Source organism: Sinocyclocheilus rhinocerous, unplaced genomic scaffold (assembly GCF_001515625.1).
Source record: "Sinocyclocheilus rhinocerous isolate Xijiao unplaced genomic scaffold, SAMN03320098_v1.1 scaffold1183, whole genome shotgun sequence".
Taxonomy (NCBI): domain Eukaryota; kingdom Metazoa; phylum Chordata; class Actinopteri; order Cypriniformes; family Cyprinidae; genus Sinocyclocheilus; species Sinocyclocheilus rhinocerous.
In genome coordinates, this window is record NW_015625028.1 from 351,299 (window position 1) to 361,906 (window position 10,608).

General features: G+C 38.5%; 1 protein-coding gene across 1 annotated transcript in view; it reads right to left on the reverse strand.

The window, feature by feature from the left end:
- prkd4 (protein kinase D4) overlaps positions 1–8,862 on the reverse strand; it is a 22,371-nt gene extending 13,509 nt beyond the window's left edge. Inside the window, exons 1-3 of the mRNA XM_016562702.1 lie at positions 8,747–8,862; positions 8,259–8,419; positions 98–236 (exon numbers count right to left, since the gene is read on the reverse strand). Of these exons, the coding sequence (XP_016418188.1) occupies positions 98–236; positions 8,259–8,419; positions 8,747–8,801 (355 nt within the window). The 5' untranslated portion in view covers positions 8,802–8,862. The remainder of the gene's footprint in view (positions 1–97; positions 237–8,258; positions 8,420–8,746) is intronic.
- Positions 8,863–10,608: the final 1,746 nt, after the last annotated feature.

The following is a 10,608-nucleotide window of genomic DNA, read 5'->3' on the forward strand; positions in this document are numbered from 1 at the left end:
TGAGTGTGTGTGTGAGTGTGAGTGTGAGTGTGTGTGTGTGTGTGTGAGTGTGTGTGTGAGTGAGTGTGTGTGTGTGAGTGTGTATGTTTTGACTGACCAGCGAGCACCACCTCCAGCAGATCTCCGTCCCGTATGTCGTGTTTTTCAGTGAGTCTCTGTAAGATCTGCTCTGTGTTCGGCTCATGTCTGAATAACAGCAGCTTCTCACCGAGACTCACGACACTGCACTCCGGAGCCTTAAACACACACACAAAAACACAAACATTAAACATACATTGGCTATTTGATTTGACTTGAACTCTGAAGTGCACGACACTTGCACGCTGTCAACAACATGCAAATTATTCTAAAAATGACAGAAAAGTATAATAAAATCTAAATATTATGTGAAATATCATTATGCAACAAAAGTAATACCAAACATCGTCATAGAAAGTAAGCAAAAAACTTAAAATGTAAATAAATATTTTAAATACAATGTATATTATAAATATGAAATAATAAATATATTATAATAAATATTACATATAAATATTAAATAAATAAGCAATAAAACAATAAAACATTTATAAACAATATATTTTACATTATAAATATTAAATAAAATAAATTAAATAGAATAAAATAAAATCATAACACATTAAAAAATTATGCAACAAAAGTAATGCAAAAAATCATGTCAGAAATTAAGCAATGAAACAAATAAAAAACAAATAAAAATTTGGAATAATACAATTTATATCATGAATAATAAATATTAAATATAGTAAACAGGTAAATACAATCATCATAAAACAATAAAATACTGTGTTAATGCAACAAATGTAATACCAATCTTCATGTCTAAAACAAACAAACAAATGAATAAATGAAATCCTCATAACACAAAAATACTGTTTTAAGCATCATAATGCAACAAAAGTAATACAAAACACCAGCAATAAAGAAATAAAACATCTAATATCTTAAGACTTCTAGCATTCTTGAACAAACAAGAAGACTTGTACTACTAATTTATTTGAATTAAACTTTTTAATCAAGTTGTTTTTAAGAGACTGTGCTATATTGTTAAAAGAATTTCAGAAATTTGGCCCTCAAGAATACAGCAAGCTCCTGCACCGTTTCACAGTACAGACACACGATCAAAACACTGAAAAACGACTCAAATGTCTGTCATGTCTGTTCTCTTCTACAGTGCATTTCTCAGGGTGTAAATAAGATCGTCTAATATAATCACAACCACACACTCATACAGACGCACGCTGGGCACAAACGCTCCTCTAAGAAACATGTGCGTTCAGTCTGTGTCTGAAGCCGCAGCTCTAATCATCAGATGAGGGTGAAAGTGGGTCAGATCATGATGGCACTGCAGCGGCTGAACGACTGCATAACTCTCATGCCGATGGCTCTTAAATGTCAATCATTCGTGTTTCAATTCAAACGGATGTGAGTCAAACTGAGACTCCCCTCAATAACTCACACCTGATATTCAATCCAAGGTCTGTGAACTCTGAACACATTAACTGTATTAAAAACAACGTGAATTGTACTCATTTTATCTGGCTAACAATATTGAGACTACAAAATCATGGAGTGCTTTTGTGCCAATATAAATTGTTTACATGCCTAAATAAAGGAAAGTGGGGTAAACAGGGCTCGTTTTGAAAACCCCAGATAGCACACGTGCGTCTGCAAGATGTCTGTTAAAGATCGCTTGATCTGGAAAGCATCTGCTGTGTACAAACATCTGACAGACGTCTTTAAGATGTCAGTTTTACGTGCATTCTAAATCATAAACATCTTAAAGACATCTTCTAAACGTCTGATAGGAAACGTCCTATAGACGTATTGCAGATGAGCGAACAAATAAAAAAATATGTCTTGCAGACGTCAAATAGACTATCAGGGACGTTCTCGTCTATATGCGAAACTTTTCAAAAACGCCAAGGAATCGTTTTTGCGTAAATGAATTAATTTGTCATGTGCATTATTTATTTATTGATTGATGTGAATTGCAACGCTAGGGGGCAATCTTTCAATGACAGCACTAAAATAAACATGCGATTACAGTTTTTTGTGGGAAATACGATGCAATAATAACCGCATTTTTTAACATCTACTTTAAAAATACCACAGCATTTCACCATCACAGTAAATACTTCATTAGCTCAATACCATATTCACAGCTTCATTGTGTGCTTTCTTTGTAATTTAGGCCTTCCTCTTCCACATCAGCTTCAAACAACATTCAACTTCCTGTTTGAGACTAAACACTAACGAACGTCTGAGAACACGCTCACTCTCAACGTAAATGCATGACAAACAGACAAAAAAGGCGAAAGTAAAAGCAGATATTAAAAGAAAAAATAAACTGGTTTCTCTATGATACTTTAACGATAAGGGTTCAGGGTGTTAAACCCACTTGAAAGGTCTGAAAATTTGACAAACACACTATCAAACTGCACTTCCGTTCCATCCTGTTACACGCCACTCCAGAAGCTGGTCAGGGTGTCGCTTTGTTGTGGTGCTGCGCAGATGTGAAGTGTTTACCTCATTTTCAGATCACTGGAGCTTCTGGAATCACTCCGCATGAAACCTCTCAAAATGGGATACGCTTCACATAGCGTACTATGTCTTTACCCGCAGAAGGGTCGTTCACAAGCTGTGCATGTGCAATAAAGATGCTTCATTGCTGACATTTCCCTGAGATCACAGAGACGTCTATTTGACATCTGCAAGACGTATTTTTTTGAGTGTTTGCTCATCTGCGATACATCTACAGGACGTTTCCTATCAGATGTCGAATAGACGTTTAGAAGATGTCTTTAAGATGTTTATGATTTAGAATGAATGTAAAACTGACCCCCAGATAGCACACGTACGTCTGCAAGATGTCTGTTAAAGACCTCTTGATCTGGAAAGCATCTGCTGTCTACAAACATCTGACAGACGTCTTTCAGATGTCTGTTTTACATACATTCTAAATTATAAACATCTTAAAGACATCTAATAGACGTCTATTTGACATCTAAAAGGAAATGTCTTATAGACATATTGCAGATGAGCAAACACTCTAAAAAAATACGTCTTGCAGACGTCAAATAGACATCTCCGAGATGTATGTGTGCTATCAGGGACACCTTAAAGACGTCTATGAGATGTTTGTACACAGCAGATGCTTTCCAGATCAAGCGATCTTTAACAGACATCTTGCAGACGTACCCGAGCTATCTGGGTTCTGAGCTTTGGTTCCTCTAATGGATCGTAGGTAGATATTCACCTCGCCCAGTGATCTTTCTGTTTTCTGTTTTCTAAGGTATCCAGTTATTTCGATGTGAGAAACCGCTGCAAATGATTCAGTGCGAGAGTGAACTGTCTGAATGAATCGAATTGAATCCCAAACAATTTCAGTCCTTTTTTCAAAACCATTTGACCGATTAGATCAAAAGTGATTCGCGATTCTCAAATCTGGACTGGCATCACCCGATTCAACCCGACAAGGTTGGTGAAATATTGTCAGGTAAAAATTATTCTTAGGTCGTTATTAGACAGTATTTTATCAGTAATAATATTATCCACCTCATTTTGCAATGCGGAAGAAAGACATTTTCGGGTGAATGTGCGAGACTTCTGTCACATTAGTCACTAGAAGACTCAATGTGAGAAACCACTGGAAACGATTCAGTGCGTGAGTGAACTGTCTGAATGAATCAAATTGACTCACAAACCATTTCAAACTGTTTTACGGATTAGATCAAAAGTGATTCATTTTCGAATCTGGCATCGTCTGATTCATAACAGCTGACTGAAAACACAAGACTTGATTGGTGAAATGTTGTCAGGTTAAAAAAAACAAAACGGAAGTGAGCTATTTTCTTTGAAAGTGCCAGACTTCTGAGTAGCCGCTACTGGTAAATAACTAAAAGAATAACAAAGTACATATTATGTAAAAATAATATGATAAGAAATATCAGTTTGCACTATCAAGCAGCATAACGGATTGTTTTTGTACAGCTAAAATAACTGGAAGTGAATGACACAACGGAATTTGCGCACTTACATAAAAGATAAGGTGGATCCTGAAGCACAGCAGTATTTTACTGAAGCTCATGCCCTAGTAAAAAGGGTCTAGTGAAACCCTGGTTCACAGTTAGCAACTATTCTGCAACCCTTTTTTCAGGCCAAAACCCTTTATAGATATAGATATGAACTATTTTTTAACAAAAATTGAATTGCATGAAACCAAAAAATAATTGGGGACCAACCACAGTACCATCACAGTCCCCTAAATGTAATTTGCCAAAATGTGCAGTATAACACCGCACACAACTGCATCCCACAATGCAGTGCAATGCACTTGACTTGACCTTACATTTGCAATGAACCGCTAACCATGTTTTATTTATTTCCCCTTGATTTTGTGTTCGGATCTAAGATGCTTTTATAAAAACAAAAAGAGAAGGAAGTGCAACATTTTTAAACCATAATTAAAATAACAATATTTTCATATAACCGTATTTCTGAGACAACTGAAATTAAACAAGCAATGTAATGAGGTCATGTAAAAATATTAACATTTATTGTAATACACAATACGATTCCCATACTATTTATAGAAAACTGTTGATACTGTAAAGTATGCATGTACGTATGTGCATGTCTCTAATGTATAATGACGTTAGGTGAGATCAGTTAGCGTTCATGTGTGTGTATATGGGAGCATATCCAATGAAGGTCACTGTGTTTGTGTGTGTGTGTGAGATGATCCTGTCCCACTGCAGTGGAAACGGCACCATAAGAAGGTCAAGCAGAGAAACAGGTGTGTGTGTGTGTGTGTGTGTGTGTGTGTATGTGTGTGAGAGTGAGTGTGTTAGGGGAAGAGTCTGTGGTTGGAAAGTTACATGCAGATGCTGTGAACCACAGCGGACAAACAGAGGCGGCCGGAGGGGGAGAGATGCTGAAGGAGGGCTGAGTTACTGATGAGTGTGTGTACCTGTTTTTCTATTCTGGTGGGGACTTAAACCTGAATACACACAGACTCATGGGGACTCGTGTCACGGTGGGGACCTAAATTGAGGTCCCCACGGGTAAACAAGCTAATAAATCACACAGAATGAAGTTTTTTGAAAATCTAAAAATGCAGAAAGTTTACTGTAAGGGGTAGGTTTAGGTGTAGGGTTGGTGTAGGGCAATAGAAAATACGGTCTGTACAGTATAAAAACCATTACGCCTATGGAGAGTCCCCACAAGGATAGCAAACCAGACATATGTGTGTGTGTGTGTGTGTGTGTGTGTGAATGTTTGAGTAGCACCTAATTCAGTAGCATCTTGACACACACTCTCTTTAACTTCCCCTTCTTTCACAGAAACAAAGAGGTGTGAATTCTTCAAATAATTTTAAAAAATTGCACACAAAGGTTAAAACCCTAAGACAAGAATTAATATTGATCATACTTACTGTTGTGCATAGCAACAGCCTAGCAACTACCCAGGACAACTTGGCAACCGCATAGTGATCTGCTAAAAACACTCTGAGCACCTTAGTTATCGCATAGCAACAGCCTAGCAACCACCCAGAACAACCTGGCAACTACATGGCAATCTGCTAAAAACAATCTGAGCACCTTAGTTATCGCATAGCAACAACCTAGCAACCACCTGGAACAACCTGGCAACTACACGGCAATCTGCTAAAAACACTCTGACTGAGCACCTTAGTTATCACATAGCAACAGCCTAGCAACCACCCGGAACAACCTGGCCAATGCACGGCAATCTGCTAAAAATCACTCTGAGCACCTTAGCAACCGCTTCGCAACAGCCTATCAACCACTCAAAACAACCTGGCAACTGTTCACTGATCTGCTAAAAACTACTGTGACTGAGCACCTTAGCGACCACATAGCAACAGCCTAGCAACCACCCAGAACAACCTGGCAATCTGCTAAAACTACTCTCTGAGCAACATAGCGACCACCAACAGCCTAGCAACCACCCAGAACAACCGAAACTGCACAACTATCTGTCAATCAATACACTCTGAGCACCTTAGTTTCCACATAGCAACAACCTAGCAACCACCCAGAAGAACTGAAACTGCACTGCAATCTCCTAAAACACTCTGAGCACTTTAGTGACCACCTAGCAACAGCCAAGCAACCACCCAGAACAACATAGCAACCTGCTAAAACTACTTTTGAGCAACTTAGCAACCGCATAGCAACAGCCTAGCAACCACCCAGAACAACCTGGCAACTGGCCATCTGCTAAAACTACTCTGAGCAACATAGCGACCACATAGCAACGCCCTAGCAACCACCCAGAACAACTGAAACTGCACAGCTATCTGGCAATACACTCTGAGCACCTTAGTTTCCACATAACTACAACCTAGCAACCACCCAGAACAACCGAAACTGCACTGCAATCTGCTAAAACACTGAGTACTTTAGCGACAGCCTAGCAAACTCCCAGAACAACCTGGCAACTAGCAATCTGCTAAAACTACTCTGAGCAACATATCAACCACATAGCAACAGCCTAGCAACCACCAAAACTGCACAGCTATCTGTTAATATGCTCTGAGCACCTTAGTTACCACATAGCAACAGCCTAGCAACCACCAAAACTGCACAGCTATCTGTTAATATGCTCAGAGCACCTTAGTTACCACATTGCAACAGCCTAGCAACCACCCAGAACAACCAAAACTGCACTGCAATCTCCTAAAACACTCTGAGCACTTTAGTGACCACCTAGCAACAGCCTAGCAACCACCCAGAACAACCAAAACTGCACTGCAATCTCCTAAAACACTCTGAGCACTTTAGTGACCTCATAGCAACAGCCTAACAACCACCTAAAAACTCTGATAAAAATGAGCATATGACAGTCAATATTCATGGACTTCACAATCTGTTGAAGGTGAACTCAGACTGCATGTTTGTTTTTTAGGCACCTGTTGTGAACCAATCATTGTTTAAACCGCCAATGAAGAAATGAACAATGTCGTTTAACGCACTAAAGGCAGAAGATACAATACGTTTGATGAATCTGTGGGTCCTGCTAACGTTCCTATTTAAAACTGAAAGGCTGAAGGCAATGAAAAGGTGCTTTTGTTGTTGTTGGAGAGAGAGACAATAGTCCAGGCGGCTGTGTGTTGCAGTGGTTTGTATGGATTGTCTGTGTGCGCTTGACCCTTTGACTGTGGAAAGCAGCCTTCACTGAAGTCATTGTCAGTAATGCTGTTATTAGACTGGGTGTTTGACTGACACTGCATGAACGCGCAAACACATACAGGAATAGTTGACCAAATATGTCAATTCTGTCATCATTTATCCAAAGTGTACCTAAATTTAAATTGTAAACGATATAAAACGTAACTCTTAAATCTCAGTCAGATTCACATGTATTCAAACAAGATGCATCAGAACGTGTTGCACCAGATTTGACGTTTGTGTGACGTATTTGAACATATTTGAACATTTATGATGAGTAAAATTATTTTCAGCATTCAAAGCTATTGTATTGTATTGTCTTGTATTATAATCAGTGCTGGGTACATTACAGATTACAAAATTAGGTACATGTAATTAGAGTATACTAAACTTTAAAATGCTCATAATCAGATTACAGTTACTTTTTTATGGATTACATGATTGCATATTATTCAAACCTGGAAGACTTTTGGCATGTAATGTCATTGCTGTTTTCATATTTATTGATGTTTGTTCAGATAATGCAAATGTTTTTTTGTCAGTCAAACCCCTTAGACATAAAACATTTGCTTGAAATATCTCAGAGGAAGTTAATATTTCAATAATTTAACAACTCATTTTCATGTTTACAGTTCTCGGATGTTGGTCAATGGTCACATTGACATGCAGGTAAACAAATAATAAATTTCTATTTTCAGTGTTCGACTGTTTAAATTATTTTTATTTAACATTTTTATGATTTAATTATTAGCTAACTCGCAAACCCATCTAAAAGTAATCTAAAAAAAAAGTAGTCAGAAAACACCTAAAATGAGTAATTTCGTTTCTAAGTACAATTTTCATCATGTAATCAGTAACGGATTACATTTGTAAGTAATCGACCCAGCGCTGATTATATTGCACAAACTCCTTTTATAGTGCTTTTTGAGCTCGACTGCCCCATTCACTCAAATGTAGCAGGCATAATTTATTGTGAACTATTTCTTTCAACGTCACAGTCTCAATAAGAACTACGCCTCAAGAGTTGAAGTTCTGCAGTACCTTTCTCTCAATGATTTCGGCTGCGAGATGCTTCGCCTGCTGGAAGCTGAGGTGTCCCTCAGGGATCCGTACGTCCTCTTTGAGGAGCCCGATCTGAAAGTGGACACGTATGGGCCCCTGTGCAGAGGATTGGGGCCCCATGGACAGCTGAGAGAAAGAACCTGAGAGAAAGAGAGCGTTAACTCAGATCAAACGGCACTCCTTTAGACATTCACAGGTTCAACACAACTTACCTGCACCCATCCTGGTGTTTCTCGAAGCGTCTTGTAATTGTACAACTGTTCTATAGCATTACTGCAATAATTGTTCCACTAATTGGTTAATTATTATACACATATCATCATCAGAAAGTCTTTAAACACTTTGGTGTTTGAAGGACCCCAAAGGCTCCTTCAAGTGCAAGGCAACAACTGAAACTAGCATTAACCTGCCAAGATTAACATTAAGATTAAAGCTTAATATAGTCAAGCTCCGAAAGAGGAACTTACCAGAGACATGACTGATGTCAATGCTTTTTGGGCGGTGGTTTGAGTTGGCAGCCATTTTCTTCACATTGGTGTGTTCGAACTAGCACATTTCGCAGCCCCGTTTCAGACACTTCTGCCGCTGCTCTGGTTTCCTTGTGTGAGAGCTTCAGCAGACGAACGACAGGCAGCTGAGACAGGATGTTGATGCTCAAACTTCAGCGTTGTATGTGACGTGTGGGTCTGACGTGCTGCCCACCAAACATTATCTGATGAACTTTAAAACTGTAGGAAACTCAAGGCAAATATGGCAGCACTGGGGTCAACATCTCTTTAGCCTACACAAGGAGTACTTTCAGTTTTATTTTGTGCAAATATGTATTGAATCACTGAACTTTGTCTTGTGCTACAGAGATCCAACTCCAACCCCTGATATTAACCAAAAAACGCTCTGAGCTGCAGAACTAATAACTTTTGAACAATTAGGGAGTTTTCTCTTCTGGATGGATGGAGAAACAGACAGACAGAATGGTAGGTAGATAGATAGATAGAACGATAGAACAATAGATAGAACAATAGGTAGATAGATAGAACGGTAGGTAAGTAGGTAGATAGATAGATGGATAGATAGATAGATATATAGGAAGGCAGACAGATAGACAGATAGGTAGGTAGGTAGATAGATAGATAGGTATATATAGATAGAACGATAGATGGATAGGTAGGTAGACAGACAGACAGATAGATAGATAGATAGGTAGGTAGACAGATATAGATAGAACGACAGACAGACAGATAGATAGATAGAACGGTAGGTAGGTAGATAGATAGGTAGACAGACAGATAGATGGATAGGTAGATATAGATAGATAGATGTATAGATAGACAGAATGGCAGACAGAATTATAAGAAGACAGAATGATAGATAGACAGACATACAGACAGACCAACAGATAAATAATGATAGACAGACAGAGGCTGACAGATAGACAGCACGATAGACAGACAGATATTTTCTTCAGCTGTCAAGCCGACATAATAAAGACACATGAAAACATTACTTTGGTTTGAAAAGCAGAGTTTATTCCGAACCGTTTATTAAAGCATACATGAGGCTGGCTCCTTCACAAGTGAAGCATATCTGAGGAACAGAGCTGCTAGACGCTTCCCTTCACAGCTGATCTGGGGACGCCACAGGCTCCTTCTAACAACGCTACGATTTCTGACTAGGACAGGGGGCGCTGTTCCCAGATCAGTGCAGGAAGGCAGCCTGTGTAACTGCAGCACAATCTAATGTGGCGAGAGGAAGGCATCACAAATCATGACAAACACAGCCAGAGGTGGGTTCACATTCATAAGTGGTGTAAACACGGCATTAATAAACTACACACCCGTCTGTGCTAGAAGCATGAGGAGGCTAACTTACACAAGTGTGTGTTTTTGTGGTCGTGAGTAAAAAAAATCAGTATTTTACAATCAATAATGACATTGATATCTATTGCTCCAATTCCTTGCTCCAACTTCATAAATTTCATCACTTTGTTTTCTCACTTTCAGCTTAATGAAACGTAATCATTAGCATGTACGCATTGGTGATTTTTTGCAATACATTCTATTCGAGAAAATCTCACAAAACCTGCCCAAGGACAAGCTTGTGTCATATTTCACCGCAAAAAAACAAAACAAAGCAAAACAATAAAATTGGAGAATTGCATTCAGCTAAGAATATTTTTAAAGAAAATCAAGCACATTTAAGCATTGCGACATTAACATCAAATAAGCACATTTAAACCTAAATTCTCAAGAATGTATTGCTGTAACAAACAAAATGACTGCATGTCAAATACATTATATTTCAATGATGAATTTTGGGTTTTTAATGTATA